The sequence below is a fragment of the Osmerus mordax genome, chromosome 18, assembly GCF_038355195.1.
Source record: "Osmerus mordax isolate fOsmMor3 chromosome 18, fOsmMor3.pri, whole genome shotgun sequence".
Lineage (NCBI taxonomy): Eukaryota > Metazoa > Chordata > Actinopteri > Osmeriformes > Osmeridae > Osmerus > Osmerus mordax.
Genome location: NC_090067.1, coordinates 6,562,134 through 6,588,196, shown reverse-complemented (window position 1 = coordinate 6,588,196; position 26,063 = coordinate 6,562,134). Strand labels below are relative to the sequence as shown.

General features: G+C 42.1%; 2 protein-coding genes across 8 annotated transcripts; one reads left to right on the top strand and one right to left on the bottom strand.

Moving 5' to 3' along the window:
* The first annotated feature begins 9,323 nt into the window (after window positions 1-9,323).
* Window positions 9,324-25,759, top strand: c1galt1a (core 1 synthase, glycoprotein-N-acetylgalactosamine 3-beta-galactosyltransferase 1a). Of its 7 annotated transcripts, none has more exons than XM_067256447.1 (5): window positions 9,324-9,381; window positions 18,600-18,677; window positions 23,948-24,288; window positions 24,554-25,215; window positions 25,431-25,759. In XM_067256447.1, exons 3-5 carry the CDS (start codon window positions 24,060-24,062, stop codon window positions 25,602-25,604), a joined length of 1,065 nt encoding a protein of 354 aa, XP_067112548.1. In that variant the 5' UTR covers window positions 9,324-9,381; window positions 18,600-18,677; window positions 23,948-24,059; the 3' UTR covers window positions 25,605-25,759. The 7 variants fall into 7 exon arrangements, with proteins under 7 accessions (XP_067112548.1, XP_067112547.1, XP_067112551.1 ...); XM_067256449.1 differs by lacking the exons at window positions 9,324-9,381; window positions 18,600-18,677 and adding an exon at window positions 23,376-23,389 and having other exon boundaries at window positions 23,948-24,029; window positions 24,131-24,288; XM_067256446.1 differs by lacking the exons at window positions 9,324-9,381; window positions 18,600-18,677 and adding an exon at window positions 20,852-20,949.
* sdhaf3 (succinate dehydrogenase complex assembly factor 3) lies at window positions 17,921-22,071 on the bottom strand. Its single transcript, XM_067256452.1, has 2 exons — window positions 21,709-22,071; window positions 17,921-18,359 (listed from the first exon to the last, which is right to left on the bottom strand). The coding sequence occupies exons 1-2, from the start codon at window positions 21,883-21,885 to the stop codon at window positions 18,159-18,161; spliced, it is 378 nt and encodes a 125-aa protein (XP_067112553.1). The 5' UTR covers window positions 21,886-22,071; the 3' UTR covers window positions 17,921-18,158.
* Window positions 25,760-26,063: the final 304 nt, after the last annotated feature.

Genomic DNA, 26,063 nt, shown 5'->3' with positions numbered 1-26,063 from the left:
GTTGTGAGCAAACACAATGCGCACGGGGTTATATAGCATGCGGGTAACGAAGTTTTTTTTTTTATTGACGATAAATCAATTAGGCAAGTAAAGATTACTTGGCAGGTTCTTTCTCAAACCGTTGTGCTGTTTTGATATTTTGCATACAGTAAAAAATTATATGACATTGACTCTTCAGATCCTCATATAATGGGAGAAGGCCGTGTATCCTACGGTGTAGCTGATTCTGATGACGCACGAGAGGTTGGATTTACGTACTGTTTACGAATATTCTACGGCAACGCAATAACATTGGTGCTTTCTGGGGGGGGGGGTATATATATTTCTGGACCTAACAACTTTAAATTTGATGGTTTTCTCAACTTCTAAGAAGGTGCTCGGCAATGTAAAGCCAATGTGATCTATATGATTCAAGCGTAAATTATACTAAAACGTACAAATAGTTGTTGTAAGACTGCCTCACGTCTCCACTCACTAGAATCGAGAGACAATTGTTTCTTCACATACATTTATTTTAATTATGTCATTATGTATTTCATGAAGACATAATGACACGGTGTCTGTGAGGCTTCAGTGTCCTCGTTGAAAGAGGATACCGCGAGAAGTACTGGACACAGGTTTAATCAAAGCAGGCATCGTGGCTGTGAACATTAAGAATAGCTACTTGAAGGTGGGTGACCTGACTGACCGGAGCTCTACACTGATTTCCATCAGAAAGGCCGCTTGTTTAAGGGAAGGGACAAGATAGGTGATCTGACAGCCGAAGTTCACAGCGTCCACGCAGCTCAATGAGCGCTTGATGGCTCAAGTGCCTTTATTCCAGTAACAATAACGTTCTTTTATTTAACCATATGTTAATAATATATGCTAATATTCACTACGACTGAAAACAAAATCCACAGGGATTCAATGTCATATTTATGCACATATTGAATTTGTCAAGTGTCAGACCTCATTGGGAATCTTTGCATGTCAGGATGTCCTTGTTGGAATAGCACCGGGGTTTATATTTTGCATGTCACAGTTGCTAACTTACATTTCCTAAAACCTGAATGTTTTTAATTAGCAATAGGACATGCTAATACATAGTATTGATTCTATTTATAATAGATCACAAACTGGAGACTGTGAAAGCTTTTTATGGGTTCTTTTCAAACAAGATGGAAGAGGAGAGTATAACTGATGGATTGATGTTGCTAATATTCATTACTTATGTTTGCAGAGGGATCTATGGTCACAGTGAGCCACTCCGGAGCAGAATTAATCATCCTCACAACTGGCACTGCTCATCCAATTAGCAGAGAGAGGAGGGACCGAGGGAGAGGAGGACAGAGAGAGGGGGAGCCGAAGAGAAGAGAGAGGGACAAAGTAAAAGAGAAAAAGAAAAAGAAGAAGGGAGGGAGGGTTAGGTGACTGAGGGAGAGGGGTCGAGGCCACTGAACCAGGGGGGTGGACTGCGGAGGAGGGATGAGAGGGGAGAGAAGGAGGGAGGCACAGGGAGCAGATTAAAGATATAGTGCAGGTAAGGGCATTGGATGAAACCAGACAGAAACACAGATATGCTGATTATGTGGCGAGTGGTGACAGATAAGACAGGCGCCCTGTGTGGCTGTTTTCACTCCTGTCCTTAATACAATCCACTGGAGAGGCTAACATGGTCTGTATAAACAGGCCACTATCTAAATCTGATAAGGATGACAGAGGACTGAATGGGATTTTCACTAGATTACATAGGTGACGGCTGAGTGCTACGTCAGTCATCTATTGATGTTTAGTCATTTGTTCTTCTTTCCTGTGAAGAAAACAAACATGAACCAAAAAATGGGCTACTGGAGGTGTTGGGTTTGTCATAATATGATCTGCTGATGAATTGCAAATAATAGTATTTATGAAAGAATTACACATTACATTTTACAACCAGATGGGATGCCATCTGCAGTTAGGTGGAAAGCTATATTGAGGGAAATAGTTTTTATGTGGCTTCTCCAGTAACTTCACAGTGCTAGAACGTATATGGGTGACGTATATGGGTGAGCATCCCGTTCACCAGGCATTAACTGAGAGAGGGGGGAAATACACCCTCTCTCCTGACATTTCATTTTGTGAGGACCCCAGATTGAACACGTTACCTGTGGAGATTTAGCTATGCCCTGTTTGGGAACTAATCTGGAGGAAGTCATGCATTCTGACTTGTATGCCAATAACATATATTCTATATGCGTTCATGTTATATCACATCAGATGGTTGGTTGTGACACAACCTCCCAGTGACGTTGACTTAGCCGACTGTTCAGTACTTTCTCTACACAAAGTTGTGGCTTGGTGGTATGGCTGATAATTACGTTTTTGGTCGAAGGGTGAATCAGTTGATAATTCATCAATCATAGAAGGACTGCATTAATCAACGTCAGGGAACATATGAGGCCTATTCCCTTCATGCATGCACCTAGATTAACTTTCTGGCTTGAGTCACTTATTGGCTCCTACTCTGGTCCTACGTGTTGGCTGCGTGTTTGCGTGTTGGTTGCATGTTGGTTGCGTGTACATCCCTCTCCAATCATCCACTTTGAATGACCATCTCACTGTTTGGGACTATGTGTGCATCATTTTGTTTCAGGGTGAGAATAACAATCATTCATTCAGATTCTGCTGGGTGAGTCAGAGACAGCGTCATAGCTTTTGGCTCATCTCCAGCATTGTCATCGGTGTGACTGAGAGTGTGACCTGTGGATGGGAAGTTTGCTGAAGGACATCCCACACACACAAAAAGCATTGCATACTCAGCTACAAGTTGTCATCCAAAGATGAATATATAAGGCTCAAGTTTGCCGGAATGCGGTTGATAAATATTCATCATCTGTGAAACCAGTGATTTCCTGGGCCTTGTTGTAATCCTTGTAAACATCTAAAGCTGCCCTCAGTGGTACACATTCATTAATTAACAAAATAAGTCTCCAACACGAGTTCTCATGAATATTCACAAGTAATAATAATTAAACAGTCTTAACTGAGAACAAAGAGTCAGATCAGCTTCTCTGTAGATCATCTTTGAAGCTACTCCTTTGAAGCATATTTAGACTTGGTGGTATTTCTATCAGCCTAAAATGTGATATTTCAACAGGTTCCTGTTACAAACCTCTGGTGAATGGACACAAGGCTCAAGGTGTGTGCGCGATATGCCTGTTCAGAAAGGCTTAACATTTCCGCCGTGCTCTAACCTTCTCCTCTGTGGCTTTCAGTGGTGAGAGGACTCATACATGAACAACGATGTGACCTTCGGATTGAAGTGTCCCTCCGAGCTGCAGCCACATTGAGTGGGGATGTACCTGTCACTGGCTGCACAGGGGGAAACACAGATAACCAGAACACAAGAAAAAAAGCTCTACAATCTATTTCTAGGGTTCCTTAGTTTTCTTTTAATGTCAGACAATGCTATGTATTTTATACACTACTAAAGAGAGAAAAGGTGGGGTTTAAGGAGTAAGGGAGAGATACAGTTTCAACACGTTGACCTAAAGATTCATGTCCTGTTTAAACACAACAACAAAGGATTTTGTTTACTCTTTTGGTCTCACTGAGTATAGCTAATGGACAATAAAGGTATCGGAATGCATTGGCCAGACTCAAAGAACCACTGGGAATTCAATTTCCGACCACCTGAGTTCTATGTATGAGTCATCATATTTTTTGGAAGCTTCTCAGGGTGATTTTCATTCCGGTGCACCCTGATAGCTTGGTGCAGAGGGACTTTCATTAAGGTTCTTTACTTAGGATAGTGAAACAGGGCGACAGTCAGGCTTGCCAAGTCTAATGGCTTAGCACTCAGTGTCTCTCTCTCTCCATCCACGACCAAACATCCTCCTCTCCTCTCTCTGTTGGAAGGTGTTTAGGTGGGGAAATCAAGGTATGGCTCTAGCATTCACTACTGTTGCCATTCATACAACCTTGATGCTTTTTTTAACAGCCTTGGCTATTAATAAAGTGTTACCCTCTGATTAATGGAGCACAGGTTGGTACAATAAATAATGCTTGATCAATTATTGATTAGTTGTGTTATCACAACTTATTACAATTTGCTATAATAGCCATGTTTTACCAGTCCCTTTTGTCAAGTCATTGTTAATGTTAATCATCTGGTCGTTGGGCTTCTGATGGAAAGAATACTGACACATAACATATACCTTCTCCGTCAGTGGGCCAGAGAAAGAATCTAACCGACCATTACACTTTACTGAGAACAAAGGTACTTTTACAACACTGAGTCAAGAAATGATCGATAAATCTCATTGGCTGAGATGAGAGTGCATCCGTTTCGCGGCAGGGTGAGTGGATGCCACCAGGGGATGATGTCACCCCCAACTCCTGTACTGACAGAAGGGGCGGGCTGTTTGGCTGCCCTGAAGCCCTGGACATCATCAATCGTGCCCAGACAGGCAGAATATCCCCTTAACATCGCTATTTTCGAAAGAGAAGGGTGGGGAGGGTGTGTGTGGGGGAGGACAAGGGTATTGGAGCCTTTCCTCTCCATTCATGCAAAGGAGTGGGAGTAAGATGTAAGGATTGCAATTGGAGGGTTTGACTTGCGTCAGTAGAAGAAGAGACAGCAGTCCAGACGGCAAAGTTCTCCTGTTACACTAATGAACAATCAGTGGTGACTTCTTGTTTACCTTGATCTCTTTGACTTCAGTTTGACATTCCCCCTTTGGATGGGTGATTCTCCTGATTTTCCCCTAATTCTCTACTGTGGTCAGGGCCAGACTTATTATGGTTCATTAGTTGTACACGCTGATGGTTTTGCATGTCGATTTGCTTCACGAATGATTTCACGTTTTCTATTTGCTTTGAATTATGTGTCATTCAATGTGTCCTTTCAAATATGTTTCCCTTGGTTGTTAATGTTCACCGACACAGCAGTGTGGAGTTCTGCCCATAACATCACAATCTTTCTTTGTGTGTTCTCGAAGGATGTGATTTATGAGTATACAAGGAAAAGGTTGTCTCCCTGTGGAATTTTTACATTCAAAAGTGAAGAGAGTTTTGTCAATATCTCATAAAATACCGTGTGGGTCTTCTTAACTATTATCCTCAATTTTAGCCAACAATCTCAAGGACGTCTCATGCTGACTGAAAAGCATAAATACTGTAAACCCTGCTGTGGAAATGATGGACCCAACATTGAACTGAAAAACGGTGTGAAAAAGCCTAAGAAGAATATTAGAAACTGAATAATGAAACAAATATCTGACATGAGACCTGTGATTCAAGACAGTGCTTTAAAGCACTGTGGCAATTTCAGTCAATAAATGCTCTCACAGAACAATATGACATTAGGGATTGTTATATAAGACATAATTGCAGGGCAATTACAAAAAAGAACAAAAGCCAAGACAAAAGAAAGGAGACAAACCACTTGTTAAATGGTCCTTAATTTAGGCTTTTTGGATTCTGTCAACTTGATTCTTAAGCTAAAAAGGTTGCCTAAAATGAAAAAGGTTATCCATTGATTTACCCTTCGAAGCCTCAAGAGTTGAGTAAAAATAATTACCCTGTACTCCAAGTATTGGGAATTTTATGGTATCTTGGGTTGAACAAAGAATGATCAGACAATAATTATTCTTAATTTGGGCTTTATGCATGTAGTCCTGGCACAAAAAGCACGGTTTATACTTCATATTTCCAGTACAAAATGCGTTCTGTTTTGTATTAGCATACTTAACATCTTGGATGATAGATTTCCATTCCTGCTTGAACTCTCATAATCAGCACAAGGATATGATGGATAGAGAGATAATAGGAGTTGACATTGCTATCTATAAAATGCTGGCTGTGGACAGTCAGCCTGTAGAAGTCATTTTAGAATGTTTTTTTACATTCTGAGGATTAGGACCACCTGTATCCACGTAACATACTGAATTTCCTGGTTGGGCAATGAACTTAATTGCAATGAACAAAACTAGCATTAAACTGTAAACTATCAAACATAGAAAGCTGACAGAAGTTGATGGTTTGATCTTTGGTCTGAAAGATAACGCTGCTGAAACCAATTTCTTTTGGGAGGTGTGGGGTGTCTTGTTTAACACAGAGCTCTAATTTAAGTGATCTGTAAAACTGTCATAAAACATTATCCACGTTCTATATCTGTACAAAGGAAATGATCTTCCTTATTGACCCTGTCGTCTTACTCGCTCTGTCATTACAGTCCATGACTGTCCTCATACACCCAATGGCGTTCTGTCAATACACTCCAGTGGCCACAGCGACGCCCATACTGTGCTGCCTCTGAGCTCATCAACAGTAAACACTGGCCTTCGTTTTGGTTATGATAAGAAGCTGTTTGCGTGGCACGCACCATGCCCAGCTGTCTACGAGCACCATCCTTCCCACCAACCAGAAGAAGTAATTTCACTTATTGCATGACCCTCAAGAGGCACAGGAAATTCATTACTTTGTGATAACAGCAGATCAACATCACTCGATAGCCCACACAGTCGTGTCCGAGTAATTCTTTTCAGTTTGTTTTCTGTTTGCACATCTGTAGCGCTGAAACAAATGTATCCATGGCAACAGATCAATTCCTACTACACAGTCCAACAACAGTGCCCCTCCCCACCTACCAGACCAGTGTGGAACCTGCCAGTCCTGTCAATATGTGCCTCAACGCTCAATCGTTCCATTTTGACCATTCTATTAATAGACCAAATATTGCTGACTTTAGCACCTCATGCTTGTTTATGTGTGTCAGTGATCTATAACTTACAGGCCTGGACTGAACATAACCGTGAGCAGCTAAAGGCCTGCCTGTGTTCTGGTGGCCTACAGACTGGGAGGGAATCCCAAATCAAATCCATTCATCTGAGTTACATGAATATTTATGACATCAATAGGTTAGGATAATGCCAAAAGTAGGCTGTTGATCACGGTCTTGATGTGACCTCCCTTCGTGCCTTAATTAAATGCTTTAGTGTCGTCTGATGGATAGCCGGCAGTTGTAAATAATGATTTCCATTCGCTCTTTTGGAGGTGAGCAGATATAAGAGGTTGTGAATGCTCTTTGTGAATGAAACTCAGAGATAGACCATGTTAAATATTTAGAACATGTCTATGTGTATATATGATTATGTGTGTATTGGTGTGTGTCATAGCTGATGTGATATCCAACTTTCAGTCGAAATATCGATGTTGAGTGCCCACAAAGCACAGTTTATCATATCTCCAGTCCAATGTTGCATACAATACAAAGAATGTCACAAGGTAACATCAATTGCTGTTACCTTATATGATGCCATCAACCAAGCCATTTAAGACAATCGTGGCACAGGGGAGAGGGAGGGAACATTTCCATTACTTAATGCATACTGCGTTCTCCTGTCACCCCCTCGGCAGCTGTGGCTTACACTGTCTCTCAGGCACGACTTCCACAGCCACTGTTTGTAATTCATCATCAGGGATCTGCTATTATCGCCTCTCCCTCTAACTCGAACCTCATAGGGGAGGAGTCTTGTGGGTGACTGGGGATTCATTTCCCAGTTTCCAAGGCTCCCGGCATACAAGTGTTTCTTCCGCAGTTATGTGCCTTCTGTTATAGAGACTATTATTTTAGGATAGATGCTATAGATCCCATGACTTGTTGTGTCTTTTCCCAACTTCTGTGATTTGCAGGACTCGAGGGCCCAATGTTACCAACCATTGTTTCCTCCCATGAGAGCTGTTGACGTTTGTTCATGATGAGAGGTGAAACGTGTACCCGCTTAAAGAGAGCTTGAGGAACCATTAGCTTTTAAGACCTCATCCTCTGAGAACAAGATCATTTTATCAAATGTCACAATTCTCATAGCAGGAACAGCATTTCTCTAGTTGGGACACTCGTTTGTGATCTCTGTAGCTTTGTAATGGCATAATTTTTACATATGCTCTGTACATGAAGATAGTGTTTTATAAATCCTATTAGGACTGACATCAGTCTTGGAGTCTGGGCAGTTTAACCTAAAATATATTATTGACTGCCGTAAAGTTGCTCAATGTTTTGTGTACATATTAGTGGGATTTTTCCATTCCTTATGCTGGCAGTTTTTTTTATTTCACTGCATGTATTTTGTTTTGTCGTTTGAGGTTATTTTCGTGCTGGCCCCCAAGAAAATTCAATTTAGATTCCAGAGAATAAACTATTAATGTCCTTGAGAGGCCACACAGAATGAATATACGGAATGCTTTTGTTTCCAACATGGCATGACATCTCAAAGACATGGATTCAAAGCTAGAGTTTTCAGAGTTGTGAAAGCGAGGGAGGAGGCCATGTAGGAGCAGGAAGTGTGCCCCTTGCTGGGGGAACTCTGGGTTGTCAAGGTAATATGGAGCAAAGGGTTGCATCTTTCAGCCACATCCCATTCTGAGCTTGGTGTAGTTACATAGTTACAACGTTTATAGCCTCTGATGTACATAAAGATATGTTGGTGAAGTTTTCTTTTATCAGAGCTATCAGGGCAGTTTGGTAATTTTTGTTCAGAGTCTTTAGGAAAAGCCGTAGACAGTCAAATGTAGAAAAATACAGTGATGATAGTTTTCTGTTCAGGAATAATAACGGTAATGCACTAGATTGTGCAAATAAATGTGACTCATTTGTGATTGACACATCCCTTGATATCCTTGCAGTTGTTATGAGTGATTAGTTGATACATGTGCACAGGGTAACAAATGAAGGCAGTTTAAAATACATATCATTCAGGGGTATTGTAGGAGGGAAATTCTGGGTTACAAGGAGGCACTTTTTGAGGCTGGTTTTGAATCAAAGTACAACTGGTTTAATCAAACTTAATACATGGTTTACAAATTAATGGGCAATCTGCATGAAATCATGGAAGAGAGTGTTGGCAGAGAGGCCCTGATCAAAAGACAGGGGATTATTTTATACACTCAAGAAATCACCCCCTCCCAATCCTGAGTAGACAGAAACACCTTGTTATCGCATGTCTGTTCCCTTTATTGTTATTGGTCACGGGTGTGTGTGTGTGTTATCACTTCTGTTCAATGTGTCATTGTTCTGTCTCCTATTTTGTTGCTCTCCTTGTCATAAAAAGGCGAGTGAGTGCCTTAGAGTTCCTAAAGTTCTAAAGTTCCTAGCTTGAGTTTGTTCTGTTACTTTCCATCTTATTGGCTACTGGTTCTATCTTAGGTAAGTCCTGGTTCTGGGTTTATCTTACGTTAGTCTGGTTTACCTAAGGTCAGTCATACAGTTTCTTTCTCCCACAGTATCACTGAGCATAAGCATTTGTTTTTTTTATCTCTCTGAGTGACACACTAGGATCTATGTTGCAGTGGGGAATAGAACATTGAGTTCCTGTGAAGGTGAAAAGATTAAGAGGGGTTTTCAGTGCCGTCACCAAGGTAAGCTCTCTGGTTCAATGCAGAACTGTTAAACTATACGTGTGCATACTTGGTGCACATTTAATGCAAGGTTATTATGGAAGGCGTGAAAAAACCTTTTGAGAACCATTAACAAATTTTACACAAATAAGTTACAAAATAAGTTACAAACAAATTATTGTCTAAATTAATGTGCCATGGTTGGATAGCTTGATAACCAATTGTTGTTGTTACTGTGAGACCAAGTTGGCATGATTTGCTTTGATATCCACAAGGTTATATAGCAAATTACTGTGAATTACTGTCATGGTGAATTTCTAGAATGTTTTAGTGTATAGTATGATATATATATATTTCATGTGATGCCGTTTATTGAAGAACAAATACCAACAAGGTAGTACTGTTTGTTCCTTCAGTTTTGAAATACCTTTATTTAAGCTTTGTGGAAGGTGTATTGATTGATGGATTTAGACTTGGGCACTCACAGCATTGCAGGATGCTCTTTCTGGTGGTTGGTCACATCGCACCCAGCTGGGAATTTGACGGCATAATTGCTGCTACATTGGTTCATGTGGGCGAATGTTTAGAAAGGCTCTAGTCTCCCTGTACACTTGTCTCTGAGCGATATGTACAACCCCCCCCCCCCCAGCTTACCCTCGCTGTTAATGAGGAGGGAGACCCCCTACTCTCTCTCTCTTTGTCACTGTCAAACACACACACACACACACACACACACACATACACACACAAACACAGACAGGCGATCAAGTACATGCCTGTGCCAATACAATCCCCAACACCGGGATCCATCCTTTGTCAGCAACTTGGTGTTAGCTACAGAGAGGATATGGGGTTGTCTTTGTGAATTTGGATGAATCACTCATTAATCTAAATGTGAAAAGAAGCTTCACAAATGCTTCTTAGGCAGAAACTGCTCAGAGAAGGTTTCTGTTTTGGCTAACTATGCCACGGTTGTGAACAATGAAACACTAATGCCCTTTGTCATGGAGCGCACAGCGACGGTGCGCCGGTCTGCGTCGCCGGAATTCTAATACGCACCTGTTTTGTGTTGGGACTAATTAGGACGGCTATATAAGCCGAGATGTTTCCGACTTCGTTGTGGAGTCTTATTCTTGTTTCATGTTAATGGCCGTGTGGCCGTGTGGCGTCTGACCTTTGCTTAGTGAAACCTTGTTTATTTTCAAGTAAAGACCTCGTGCACTTTCATCCAAAAGACGCTGACTCCTTGCCTGCTTTATCACACCCTTTAATACCAGGGCAAGCCATGGGCTGTTATGCTTACTGTAAACATTGATTATTTCTCTTAAAAAGTGCCTTGAAGGAGTGAGCACTAAAGGAGCATAATTATTATTTAATATGCAACGTATCCTTTATATGTTCATATTTTAATGGTAACCAATGACTAGTGACTACTAGTAAAACAGTGGCTTAGAAAGCACTACACCCAAGCATCAGCAGAGTTCAACACACAATAGTGGGCCAGCTCTGCCCTGGTCACAAAGGTAAGAACAGTATTTGGGGCTGAACAATAGCCTTGTGGTTTAAGCCACCCTAAGAGCAGAGGGGTCAGCTCTGACCTTTTGCCCACATCCAACTGTGGTTGCTAATAGACTGGGTGAAATCCCAGTGCCTGTGGGAATCGAGTAATTATCAGTGTGATGTAGGGGGTCCGCCTCCCTTCAGCCAGGCGGCTCTGGGAGAGATATCACCCCACTGTTATGGAGCACCAGGGATCAATGGAAAGACTCTGCTTCGAATTCCGGACACTCTTATCACCTCCGCTCAGCGCAGCCCAACGGCTCCTGCTGCTCTCCCAGCAGACGTCCCACCCCCACCTGATGTCAAACAGACTCCACAAATGCCAACGAAATAGGAGTGTGAGAGTGGAGGGGGGAGCTGAGGGGGGATCAGGGAGATCCCTCCATTTACATTTACATGTAGTCATTTATCAGACGCTCTTATCCAGAGCGACTTACAGTAAGTACAGGGACATTCCCCCCGAGAGAAGTAGGGTGAAGTGCCTTGCCCAAGGACACAACGTCATTTGCACAGCCGGGAATTGAACCGGTAACCTTCAGATTACTAGCCCGACTCCCTAACCGCTTAGCCACCTGACTCCCTCCATTCACCCATTCCAATGACTCTGACTGAGGGATCAGAGACCCCCCACACCAAAGCAGCAGTCGTTAATTAGTCTCCTTGGTCTTTCTACTGCCAGTCAGGATCCAAATGATCCTCTTTGATGGGTTCAGTGCCCACTGAGAAGTATCCTTTGACCTTGATTGCGACTGCATTAGAGGATTGGGACACAATTAGTCTCTAAAGGTCTGGTGTACTGCTTCATCTGTATTCAAGGGTGGCTTGTATTATTAGACCTGATTTCGACTCACAGATGTACAGTTTTGTTTCCGGTCGCATACTACACTGAGAACATGCCAGAAAGACGTGTGTGCTTAAGCACATTCTTTGAACGGCTCAGGTTGTTAGCTGTCCTGCCATGTACCTTCACATCTCCATGATTAAGAAATGACATCTCTGACAGCGAACACCTTTGTCATGCTACTGCCATGACCTTAATATTGAGTCTAAGCCCAGACCAACAAGGAAATGAATGCTCGTTATTCGTTTAGATTTGCAACATCTAATTGGACACACAAACACATTAATACTGAGATGTGACAGTTCATCCAGCAAGATTATTGTAGGGTAATATCCTGCTGATAATTGTCAATGATTCCTTAAAGAAAGGAAGAGGGTACAGGGACACATGATAAAAGATTTCCTTTCCGATACCGTCTCTCTTTCACAATTTATTTATTGCATGCCCTTGACCTCAAAACCCATGAACATATTCACACTATGACAATCCCTAATCCTTCACTCCAGATAGCTGTTCTTGAATTATACATCTTAGTACACTACGTCCTTGTCGCCACGTATAGCCATGTGGGAGCCTGGAAAGATATTTTTCAATCAATTTTTTATAATAATATAATAAATAACCTTGGGTTTAAATCAGCCTCCTTTGTTACTCTGTAGGAACAATGGATGCCTGAGATTCACAGTACTGAGAGATACTTGAGAGTTCTCGGTGTTCTTAGACCACTTCAAGAATGGACATGAATTTACCATGAACACAATGCAAATGGCAGTGGACATGAAAGGCAAATCATTGGCAATTTTATTTTGCCAGTGAATGTACAGTACAGTATGAACCTGCTGTTGGGAGATTTACAGCACATGCCCTGTCAGATGGACTGAACTAGCTATACATTATGACTATAATGTTGGTTGCCTTTTCACAACTTATTTCTAAAGTACGCTTTGACTGTTGGTGAAAGTATTTAATATACGGTTATGCTAGTTTATCTTCCTTAAGGTTATTGAAGGAGATTGAAATGTTTCTCTCCAAAGTCACCCCTCAGCATCCTACAGGACACAGCTAAGTGTTATTTACATCCTGGAGTGTAATTGCGTAAACAACCATGAATATTCATGTTAGAAGCTCTCCCAGTTCAAGTCCAGTGGATCAATCTGTTGATATGATAAGCAATAGACTCCCATTACCAGACCATCAGTGAGCTACTGAAAATGGAAAGAAACATTTAGGCCTGATTACATACCATCCCAGAGGATGTGGTCTTTCCTGATGATGGAAAAACTGAGATATCCTTCCACTTTTGGTTGATATTGTCTTCTCCTTCTCATTCAAACAGACCACCCATCTGTGTTTGATGACCCCACTTTTGATGTATTTCTTTCGGTCTTATTATGTTTATCTTAACCCTTGTGCTGCCTTTGGGTCACAACGACCCATCGTTGTGCTGCGACAGCTTTACCCAATACAAAAACAAATAAATAGCATTTTCTTTTAACCTTCGCGCTGTGGGGGGTGTGAGACAGCTCGACGGTTAAAAGAAAATGCTTCACTGTATTTTTGTATGAGGTAAAGTTGTCGCAACACGTGGGGGGTCACAATGACTGAAGGGGTCACAATGACCTGAAGATAACACACTGGATTTCAATCCGTCTGGGATGCAACCATTGAAAGTGTTTCTGAGGTTGGTTTTACATCACAGCATCACTTCCTCTAAAGTGCCTCCTACGAAGCAAACAGTGGCCGACACAGTGAGGCGACACTTCGACACAGTATGACATCCCTAAAAAAAGGGCGTGCCAGAACATATCACACTCAAACGAAGCATCCATCAGATCTCCTACAACACACATCAGATCATCCTATGAACTGCCTTGTGGCCAGAATACCAATGGGGTGAAGTGCTCGTGTGAGAGTCAGCCTGGTGAACTCGCTATTGGTGGCGAGTCGATGCCCTCTGTGTGCTAAGCTGCAGCGTGTCACCGCGGTGGGCAGGCGGAAACAGGCTAGATGGAATGTCACGCCTTTTTACTGACGTGTCACTCAGGAAGGCGACTCTATTCTTTCCGCTGCCTCTTCGCATTAGGCTCCTGATTACGCCTGGTCTGATTGACTCCTTCCTTCCTCCGCGACGTGGCCTTGGTGTAAGGGGCCTCCCGAGACACAAGCACACAGCGTACAGTATGTGAATCTTTGCTCAGGGGTCAGAGTGCATTCATGCAAAAATGAGTTGGTACAAAACCAGAGAAGAACATGTGATTAGTATGTGTCAAGCTCCCAACGTCTGACTGACAATAACAAGGGATCTGTACAACCTATGGCACTTATGTGGTGACTCACACCATTAAGCTATTTTGGTAAGCAAACCTTAGTTTTGGAACTTCCTGTTGAGAAATGAGTTACACTACACATAATCTTTTGAAAACATCAGCGTAAGGTTATTCTCCACAGTTTTGCAAATCTGTTTAATGACCCACAGTGTCTGGATTTAGCACCCTCAGGTTATCTGTCTAAAAGAGGCAATGCACGCACATCCTTTCTGCTAGTCTAAAAACCTGTATTTATCCCTATTTTATTCTTCTCTCAAAGACAGCAGACTGGAGGTGTGTGTCTTTGTGTGTGTGTATGTGTGTGTGTGGGGGCGGGTTGAGGAGGGGGCAGAAACAGAAGGATTAATGTTAGAGCAGAACTGTGAGAGTTTCACTGAACAGATGCTTCTTGCTTCTCTTCCCTAAAGCCTTCATTTTCCGTCCAACAAGGTTGGGAGTTCCTACTACCCCAACAATCACAACTGACAGGTGCTCTTTTGATACCCAACAAGGTTGGAAAAGTTTCACTTGTATAACTGTGATTATTCTACAGGGAAATCAGAAACTGTCCTTTCTCAATCCTATATCATGCATAATTGGTATCAGCTTGGTACGTATCAGTGTTTGTTCACAGTGGGTGCAGAACATATTTTTTGAGAACATTGCCTGAGTACCACCTCAAAGAGATTTTTGGACCCTGAGTTCACTCTGATAAGATTAAGGTACAGAAAATCTAAGTGGTTAACAAGACCACTGGTTAGATTTACTGCTACCCCTGAATATCCCTTTGCGTCTCTGCAATAAGACACTGAATAGGTAAAAATACCACAGATGGAAGGGTTATAGAATAATTGAATTGAACTGAATAATTTACTTTGAATAATTCATTCATCCTTTGCCTATTAATTTTCTTGAAGGCAGGATGTACTGTTCAGCGGGAACAGAGATTATACAGGGGAAATATTAACAACGCTCTGTGTGAGAAAACTAACATGGTGAGAGACAGCCAGGACAAATATTAAAAGAAAGAGGTTTCCTTTAAATTTTGGGGAATAATTGGAAACAAGAATAAAGCTTATCTAACCAAAAAGCACAATGAGAACTGTTCAACATTTCTACTAAGCAACTCGCGCAAACCCACATTTAGTCACTCTTAACTGTTCAAGACAGCAGTCAGTCATATTTCTTGTGGGAAATAGTTTTTTTTATTTTTTTTTTAGAATTGGCTGTGGACTCAGGGACAAAGGCAGATTAAGCAATTACAACCAAAGCTTTGTACATTCAAAACAACAATAGAGTTGCTTTTCACTCCTTTCTCCGTCTTTTTCCAGTTGACGTGTGTAAGACCCTTTCAGTGGGAGGACGACTATCCACTATACGGAAATGGCTTTGTGGGGAATGTTGGGCCGTAGTGAATGTGAAGACATGGGAACAGTATGGAGCTCCCAGGGTGAGGATAACAACGAGTGAGATGTGCACAGCGTGATGAGTGGGTGTGGGGGACTCCAACTGCAAAGGGCTTGTGACACCACATTGCACAGGAAACACAGGTTCATTATAGCGGGTTGTGTGCCACTGTACATCTAGCCTGCAATAAGCCCCTGAGCATCTTTGCTTCAGGTCAGATCAGATCTCCTTCCGTCCGGAGTCGTGATAACAATGATTGAATCTTTGTTGTTAAAATGACTAAATAAAGCTACAGCCAACATCTGGGTGTAAAGAGCTAAACCTAGTCAGTTTTATTCCAATTTGTAACAAGTGTTTGTAAACCATTGGCCACACTTCAACACTGTACGCACAGAGGGACATACACACATACTCACACAGAGAAAGAGCTCTTCATCCTGGGTTGCCTATTCTGTGAACAAGGAGGCAGAATGAGTCACAGATGACCGAGTGAAACTGTGGACTTCAGAGTCAACATGTAGCACTCTCTTCTATGCAAATTAGGCGTAAACTATTAACACTTTGGATGCACAGCGCTGGAAAGTGGGAACTATTATCAGAGGTGAATGCAGTGCTCAAGTTACACAACGTTTTCTTTTCAAAGCACCGTGAAGTGCTTCAAATCGGTGCCTTTTCTGAGAGCTGAGGTTGCTGATGATTTTTTGAGCAGAATTGTAAATTATGAAAACAGCTTGACTCATTTAACAGCCAGTGACGCAGCACAGACACACACGTAGGCCACGAATTATGCAATGATTATATTTTGAGAATATTTGTTATTATTATTTGAATCGGAAAAAGTTCAATCAACGCTAAATATACTCAAGCACAAAAAACCTGTACTTATGAACTGGATAGAGCATATGGCATAGCTTTCAGAGTGATGATTGTTATTCCAACCCTGTCCTTCTTTGTCACATCAGATTGTTTACTGTCATTGGTCTTGTTTGTTTTCGATCTAAGAACCCCCCCCTGCTTCATGAATAATTCACCATGTCATCAAATAATAAGTGAATCATCAATAGGACACAGCCCTGTATCTGGCTCTGTTCAGATAGCCTTGTCATTTTCCTCAGGACACCAGGAATCTGTCAAAACACGATCAAACGTTTGTGAAGTTAAAACTTAAACTTTTGTGGGGGGAAATGTGAGCTACTTTGGTGGTTATCATGGACAGTTTGAATACTTATATACCTCTCCTGTTTGTGCTTTAGCTCATTTGACACTACACGTGGTTAAGTAACGTTCATCCTAAACTGAGGAACATCTAATTGACTGAAACAAATCAAGACTGTCTCTCCTGTAGCAAACCTGCCACATATGCAGTGTCAATCTTGATTCCCCCTTGCACATATTGGTGCAAATATTCAGCTCATTAGTGGGGTGGAATTTGCAAATTGACAATTGATCAACCAGCGAGACTGAAGGGAATATTGCTCCAACTAAATTCAGCGCACATATGCCAGCAAATTAAGCTGTTGAGAAGACATTGATTTATGCTTTGTTCCTCTTCAGTCCTGTCAGTTCCTTTCTTGTGAGTGTCTGCATTGAGGAGGTTGCCAAGCACGACCCAGCCTTATCGCACACGTCTCTGTTCACCGACAGAGGAAGGCCAGGCAGAGATTACCTGCTACGATGCCCTAATCCTCCTGGAAAAACACTTTTTCTTTCGCTTGTCAGAACCGATCCAGGCCAGGTGACATGCCCTTCTTCGGACTGCTTCTAAATCTTATAAAGCGGCAAACGCTCTTCAGTGGTTTATTGTTTCCACAGAAGGCTGTATGATCCAGGCCCCACAGGAGCGATTGTTCGCTTCGTTATTTTACAAAATACAGCATACAATAGCGCTCAGACTGATGGATTGATGGATAATGTAGATCTATCAGGCAAACAAAAAAAGGTTTGGAAGCACTGGAACCTATTTTCTTGGTCCTATTATACTTGAACAAACAAGAAAGACTCAATAGAAAAGAACAATCCTCATTTCAACAACCATTCAATACAGTGTATCAATTTGGTGTACGGCTGAGTGATGTATATTTGCTTATTCTGTAATCATTGAAGAGTGCAGACCCATATGAATTGCTTTGCAATGTGGAATAGAGAGCACATTACAATGATTATCATGTCTAGCTTGGTGATTGTGTGTTTGTGTGTGTGTGTGTGTGTGTGTGTGTGTGTGTGTGGGGGGGGGGGGGGGTACTTTTACAATTTCCACTTGGAAGATAAGGGGTTATGCTCTGGTAGTGGCACATCATCAATGAGGCTGAAGGAGGCGTTATTGATGTGAGTGTTCCTCGCATCTTTCTTCAAAAAACATCTTAACTGACGTCTTGTGTCTGTCAGGAGAAGCACAAAATTAAACTTGTGCATCTATGTTTTCCAGTAAAGACAGTCAGCCGAGCAAGTCTTTCGGCTCCCCTCAATCATACAGGAACTTGTTTTATTGCCACGGTTACAAAATGACAAATGAAATAAACAGATACACATTCTGTGGTATTTTTTTCACAACACTTCAATAAAATCAGAATCTCTTAAATGCCTCCAATGCCTCAGCTTACTGTTCTTCAATGGAAGGCATCCAGTCTTTCTCCCTTCCTCCTTCCTACCCTCTTCCCAGATGTGGATGTAGTTTGGCTGCCACATCATTTCTGAGGGCCATCCTCTTGGATGTCAAACTGTCTGTTGGGTTTGGTGGACTCTCGCATGAGCTCGTACAGCTGGCCCACCTGGTCGTCCTGGAAGAGCTTGAGTTTCTCCTCCGTCAGCTCTGCTCCAAACTCCATCTTCTTCACCCAGCCACCTGCAGTCTCCAGCACCTGGGTCTGCAAAGTGTCCTTGTAGTTCTGTAGAAACAGGAGACCACATCAATAGAACATCATGAATTCACAAACATGCCATTGTGAGTGAACAACAGAAGCAAAGTCCTCTGTAGGAGGATTCGTTGCGTTGATGCTGATACAATGGCAAGAATGGAGACAAATGCTGAGCCTACTCCCTTGTCATACTTCCTTTGCCAAAAACACACCATGTCTCTATTCAAATAGAGCCAGTTGCAATGGAGTAAGTCTGCCACTGTATTTCAGATTCCCATTTCAGGGGATGCACTGGCTATTATGGGATACTGCCTGGAGACAACAAGGATCACCAGAGGATGATTTGAGGTCAGTCTTGGAGTAATGGAGGTCCTGCCCTACACTTGACCAGAAATGAATGTGCAGTGGAGCCGCTGTTGCAAAGATTTCAGATGACTGTGACAGGTAATCATATGGATGGGCATGAAGTTTAGTCTCAAATATTTCTTTTCAAAAAGCAGACTTAAAAGCTATAACCACTAAGAATGACCCACAAATGATTAAAGCTTGTTGTAGGCCTGCTCACTACCATCTATTAATTGCACCAGCGGACAGTTTGAAAGCTTCAATTATTTCACAGTGTCTAGTGCAATGCTTTATTTTGTAATATGTTGTAATATGTAATACGTAATATGTTTTGTAATATGTTGGGGAGTCAGGTGGCTGAGCGGTTAGGGAGTCGGGCTAGTAATCTGAAGGTTACCGGTTCGATTCCCGGCTGTGCAAAATGACGTTGTGTCCTTGGGCAAGGCACTTCACCCTACTTCCCTCGGGGGGAATGTCCCTGTACTTACTGTAAGTCGCACTGGATAAGAGCGTCTGCTAAATGTAATACCAAACTTGTTGAAGCTGGTTTCATCACTATATCACAATGTAATGACTCACTTAAAATTCGCCATATAGTACAAGATCTGTCAGATGCTTCGAAGCAACTCATAAATCAAGACAGGAACATAGCCAAAAACATCATAAATATGCCACTAATATTCATTCATAAAAAGATACCAGGTTAGAACAAGTATTTTAAAGCACCATGTCCTTCCATTTAAGAAAAACCTCTTTGTATAGTTGGAACCGGTTCAACGCAAGAAATAGCAACCCATTTGTCTGAAAGGGTTTCTCTTGTCCATAATGTAATTATTTGGAGCATTTGCCAAGGGATAATATTTTCTGGGAGACAATAGTTGTCTTGAGCTGAACGACTAGTAAAAACTCTCCGGAGTTTGCTCGGCAAAAAAACTAAGCAACAAAACACCAATGTCTTACAGATTTACTTTCACTTTTTCCCCCCAGAAACAAAATTTAATGTCATCCAACCCTGTGAAGGAGTTCAGCTGCCCTGCCGTCTCACCCGCTCCAACAAGTCGTGTTCATATTTCTGTCATACAGCCCCTCACTAACCCACTCACAGCCCCGGAATCCTTCTAAAGCAATTTGGTTAAAGTACTCCCCTGATCCGGCAGCAAGGCTGCAATCACACTGGATTAGAAGGGGAATGCAAACATGGTGCTCCATGTCAAGACCTCCCACTGACTCGACACAGCAAGGCCCAACTTCTGCCCATCAGCTAATAACCCCTTGCTTTTCCACACCTCCCCCCTCAACAGTTTTACCCCTCTTGGTAACAGTCTAGCCCCCCGCCCCCCCCCCCCTCTTGGCCACTGCTTCAACGGATCCCCTTTCTCTCTGCATCTCTCCTTCTCCACCTCCCTCTAGCTCTCTCGGGGGAGAGCTTGTCTGTCTCGATGCAGCCGATTTATTAGGATCAGAGAAGTCCCAGGGGCCCTCTGGAGTAACTGGATTAGACTGAACAGTCAGTGCTTGTAATCAAATTGGGAGTCTCGGCCCTCGTCTGCTCCTGCCTCTGCCGCCCCTCCATACCCTCCACAAGCAGCTGGAACCCAAGATGGAGTGGTGATTCACCTAGTCCTCAATGAACGGAGGAAGTGTGGAGAGAGAACAGGAAGAGGGAGCGAGATGCTCCTTGGTTTTAGTCCAATCCATTTGCCTCCCTCACAAGCCCTGCTTATGCTACATTGTTAAAAGCATGGCGAACATCTCGTCTTTGATCCCTCTTCTCAACGGTGCACACTCTTTGCCAGGGTATCTTTTTATGTGGACTGTACACCCTCCCAGAAAGCCTGTTAATGACACAGGCTTGGTGTTCAAACATGATCTGAGACGTAAGCCGACTACTTCGACTGATGGGAAAGTTTTGAAGTGGTTGAGAGGTGTGATGGAGACAGAGGTAAAAAGAGAGCAGATTCTCCTCACAGGGTGGGTTCTTGTACCCTGCTGTCACAGCAGCTGCAGGCACAGACAAATGCAAGGTACTGGAATCCAGTTGTAATCACTATCCACTTAATTAGAGTAATTACCAGCAGGTGGGTAATTTTCCATGGCCTGGAATCCATAATCAGGTTGGGAGTGTCTGTTCCTCTTTTCCCTTCAGCACCTTGCCTGGATCAATGTCTTACCATAGGAAGACATTGATCACTATTACTCAAATGTAGCAAATAGTTGACACGTTTACAGGGCTGTGGATCTATAATTACAGTCCCCTGTATGAAGTCATCTTGAGGTAACAGCGTTTTTTAAATCTACAATGGGCTGCAGTTTTCAGATCAGATAAACCTGCATTATTGGATGCCAGAACAATGCCATTGTCAGTCTTAATGAAGCTAGGCTATTTCATCAAAGTTTCAGAACTTGTGACTGATGAATGCCATTTCAAGAGTTGCACTGTTTCATGGTGTTCATTTGCCAGTGCACACAGGCAACTTAATGGGAAGTTCACTTTCCTAATTGATGAAACCACATAAAATAGACTAAGACTTTGACATTCTCCCAGAGGATCGGCATGAAGGAGGCTTGGATATGCTTAAACTTTGTAGGCTACAGCTGCAGATGGTAGACACAATATAACTTAATATTCAATGTCTTGCTCCAACAGAACAACTATACGAAACTCAGGTTCACCTGGCCTTGTCCATTTGCTAAAAAAGATTTTTTACAAAGACATCTGAAATGTATAGATCGATTCATACTTATGTATGCAATGTTTAATAATGTAATGGTTTACTGTGGATATAGGAAGCGGATAATCTGAAAGGTCCTGATACTGCTACTGTAGGCTTGGTATATAAAAAGCCAAATCTGCCATCGCGTGGCGTTGAATTGAAACAGCAACTCCAAACATTTAAAAACATGCTTGACAGTAAGATACATCAGCATTAAGTCAAAAGTTTTGCCTGAACAGCACAGGAAGTCAAGCATGAGAACCTATAGAGTTCGGTAATGGTACTTGTCAACTAATGATTTAACGACTTATTTCTCTTACCTCCCATTCTCGCATGAAGTATTTGACTTCGTCGGGAGATGCCGTTTTATGCCTTCTAAATTCGTCTTTTACATATTGGTCTCCAAGTGCTCTTAGGTCTATTGGCATAAATCGATGCAAGAGTAGAATCCTCTTGTATAAAGTACGGACTCGAGATACGTGGGCAGGATTTGCCATTCTACAGTAGTCTAACTAGTTTATGACAACTACTGAAGGTAGCGAAATTAAACTTGCAAGACGTAACGTTCGACACCTTTCAAATGTTAAGAGGCAAGATTTGGAAAATCATAATTGAACACTGCATTTAACAGTACATGTCTGCGTGAATTATTCTAGCACAAAGCTACAATGACAGTTACGTAAAACGTGTGCTCTTGTTTACCCAGGAAATGGTCTTCTTGATCGTTCGCCTTGGACGTGGTTTAAACCTTTAAGTATTTTTATACTGCCCTCCAGCGGCGGTCCCATAGATAAAAATGTATGGGCCTACTTCACAACAGAGGCGTTGTTAGACAACTCTGCTGGGGCACATGCCCCTAATTCATAGGCCCTATCCTTTTTTTTTCCAAGCTTGCTGCGCACAATGCACTACTAGGCTATAGAAACTTTCCTTGCTCAGGGCTGGCCCAGCCTTTATGGGGCCTTAAGCAGAATTGATTTGGGGGCCCCTCCGAATTTGTATAAATACATTAACATAATATATATATTTTTTGAATTAAGCTGTAATTTCATGTGCTCTTGGGGGCCACGGGGCCCTAAGCAGCCGCTTAGTTCGCTTATGCCTTGGGGCTCGGGCTTCATTAGCAGAGTCAGAGTACAAAACCCACATGTGAAAGCCACTCACTGCTTTTTACATAGAGGGTGGGGTGGGGGTGCCACACAATTTACAAACTTTTGTAGGGGTGCCATAACTGAAAAAAGGTTGGGAAACACTGTTCTAGTTCAACAAGATCATTTATAAAATATTTACACAATGAAGTGCCTCTAGAAATGTAATATATCTCAGATTTAATTATTGATTAACGCAATCAGTAATTTTGGGCTATTCTACATCACAAAGTACACGTAATCCTTTAGTGAGCGTGGATAATCCTGTCAAACTTGATATGGGGCAGCACCTTGCTATACAACTCACCTCCAGCAGAGTGCTCTCTCACTCATCACACCTTACTCTGCATGGTGATGTCTCACGTAATAGAATTTCTGTGGGTTTCAAGAGTGATTTGACTTACAATGGTTTTTATGTCTATTGTTAAGGACACCTGCTGTGTCATGAAGGGAGTCGGAGCAACAGGCAGAGGCGGATCTGAGGGATCAAATTTTTTATTGCCACCCCAATAAAAAATACTTGCCACCCCAATCTTCCCATGGAAAAATATTATTTGTACATTACAGAACATTTCAATAAATATTAATATTAGTTTTTAATTTAAACTACAATACTATAGCCTAATCATTTAACGTAGGGTTTTGATTCACCCCCACAACTCCCTTCTGCCACCACATTGCCACCCCAAATGGAAAATCTATAGATCCGCCCCTGGCAACAGGTGCAGGCTGAAAGGGAATGCTTGTTGATCCTTGGATGGGTGGGGCATCTTATATGGACTTCTATATAAGATTCTTGATACACTGGGGACCTCAGGAGGAAGTTCTTGAAAGGGTCAGTTGGAGACTTACAGTAAGGTGCTAATGAAGCAGCTGTTTGACCTTTTGCTGTTGAGACCTTTTGTTATATACAGTCCATTATGGAGAACAATGTGTGAATTTTTTGTATGTACAGTTGTTTATAATAACCATGTGGGCATTCCAGAAAGCAGGTTAGGCTACATAACTGGTTATGTCCCATAACCTATTTTCTAGAATACCCCCTGTGATGTTGTGAGTCTATATAAGACTGCGTTTTGGAGTCAGTATAACTCGGATGAACGACGCGTTTGCGTTACGTGTCCTCCAGTGGATCGATCACAGAGTGCTCTGTTAAGTAATGTGGGGAGTCAGGTGGCTCCGGTGAGGGAGTCGGGCTAGTAATCTAAAGGTTGCCAGTTCGATTCCCAGCCGTGCCAAATGACGTTGTGTCCTTGGGCAAGGCACTTCACCCTACTTGCTTCGGGGAGAATGTCCCTGTACTTACTGCAAGTCGCTCTGGATAAGAGCGTCTGCTAAATGAGTAAATGTAAATGTAATGTATGGTACAGAATAAATCATTTGTATTAATCCGGCATCTTGACTATTCCAGAACACTGTCTTCAGATTTTCCACGACACTCACCAGGGCAGCCACAAGGCAAAACGTTTTTTTAAACACATTTGAGTGAACAGGTAAGATTATTTTTCTCAAGGGAACATACTATGTTTTGTATTAGTATTTTTGGTCTTTATTCTTTACATACTGTGGCTGATATTCATATTGTCAATAACAGTGTCAAGTATTCAAAGGAGGGCATGAAGTCACCACTCTTCTTTGCGTCTGGAGTGTTGATTGGGATCCTGTCATTCAGATTGCTCTCTTTTTCAAACTCTTGGTCCACGCGGTCTTTGTTCACTTTGGGGAGCCATGTCCTTCGTCATATTCATTCAGGTATGTGAGGTCACGGGAACCTTTATGACTGGTGCCTTCTCAAAAAAGACTGTAGTCTGTTAGGGGCACGTCTTATGTCACGATGATCAGATGTTGAAACTTCACCTGGTCATACTAGTATTCCAAAAATCCGTTACTTTTAACTTTGTTGTCACTGTGAACTCGGCAATATTGATACAGGTTGGTGACAGTTTAGATATAGGCTTGATTATGTTCCTTTTATTACTGGCCATTTGACCACATTTTCTCCTATACTTTTCATTAGAGGACTGGAGTGTGGCAGTCAATCTCTCCCAGACGACACGTCTGCTGTGCTGGATCATGACAGGACCCAAGAATTTAGAGTCCAGGACCAAGCACATCCGTGCTACATGGGCAAATCGCTGTAACAAAATTCTGTACATGAGCTCGGTGGAGACAGACTTCCCCACAGTTGGCCTGAATGTGAGCGAGGGAAGGGACCAGCTGTACTGGAAAACCATCAGAGCCTTCCAGTACATCCATCAGCACCACTTCGATGACGCAGACTGGTTCCTGAAAGCGGACGACGACACCTATGTTGTCGTGGAGAATCTACGCCACACCCTGTCCAAATACAACCCAGAAGAGCCAGTGTACCTTGGCCGAAGGTTCGCCCCATTCATCCACCAAGGGTACATGAGTGGGGGTGCGGGCTATGTCCTTAGCAAGGAGGCTCTCCGGCGGTTTATAGATGGCTTCCAGACAGGAAAATGTTCTCACAGCTCCTCCCTTGAGGACATGGCTTTGGGCAAATGCATGGAGATCATGAAGGTGGAACCTGGGGACTCCAGAGATGAGAGAGGAAGACATACGTTTCACCCGTACCCACCAGACTACTACCTGATCAGACAACCACCCAGAAAACGACCCATGCATCTCCTCTATGAATACTACACTCCAAGAGAAGTAAGGAGAATACTATAATATATACCCTACAAGATGTATTTTCACTATTTTGCTGTAAAGACGATAAACATTTCGAAATGTAATTTTGTGTCAACTTTCATGTATCCTGTCATTGACCACCGCCCATCTCATTCTATACTGACAATATATCAAGTTAACAATATAGCCATACACACATAAATGTACTGAAACCAGGCATTTCTTTCTGCTTCCAGGGCCCTGATTGCTGCTCAGACTTTGTGGTGTCATTTCACTACATTTACCCATTAGAGATGTACACCCTGGAATACTTTACCTACCACCTGCGTCCCTATGGGTACAAGTACAGAGATAATCCTAATGAAACTACTCAATCGAGCCTTGTTTCTGATGTAACCAGTATCCACTAGCTATAATGGTTACATTGCAAAAAATATTTGCTATATGCCCAGACCTCCTGTGTCTCATAGTTGAACTTGACCTATTTATTGTTGTCACATCTGTTATGAATGATTGGTTAAGTCAAGTCTATTTTTGTACATTGTATTATTTAATAAAAGTTAATTGTGGTATGAAATGCAACATGTCTGGTTTTACTTTTCCTTCTGTTGTACAAGGTTAAACAGTATTTTATATTTTTTACAGTCAAGTGTCTGTTTTCTACAACATACAGTGTCAGAAGTTAATATTTTGGAATACATGTAGATGTACTGTATGTTTCCTGCATGACTCTTTGAAGGTCTAGAAAAATGCTTATATACTTACATTCAGTTGGCTAACCTACTAGGGTATTAGTTACAATCTAGAGAAATGGTAGTTGAGAACGCACAGAAGTTCACAGTCATTTATCAGTTACTTAGTTTTTTGTG

Coding starts and splice junctions, on each gene's coding strand:
- sdhaf3 (XM_067256452.1), bottom strand. CDS start 21,885: ATGGCAAATCCTGCCCACGTATCTCGAGTCCGTACTTTATACAAGAGG. Junction 18,360..21,708: donor ACTTCATGCGAGAATGGGAG/GTAAGAGAAATA, acceptor CTGTTTCTACAG/AACTACAAGGACACTTTGCA.
- c1galt1a (XM_067256447.1), top strand. CDS start 24,060: ATGTTTTGTATTAGTATTTTTGGTCTTTATTCTTTACATACTGTGGCT. Junction 24,289..24,553: donor CCTTCGTCATATTCATTCAG/GTATGTGAGGTC, acceptor ACTTTTCATTAG/AGGACTGGAGTGTGGCAGTC. Junction 25,216..25,430: donor AATACTACACTCCAAGAGAA/GTAAGGAGAATA, acceptor TTCTGCTTCCAG/GGCCCTGATTGCTGCTCAGA.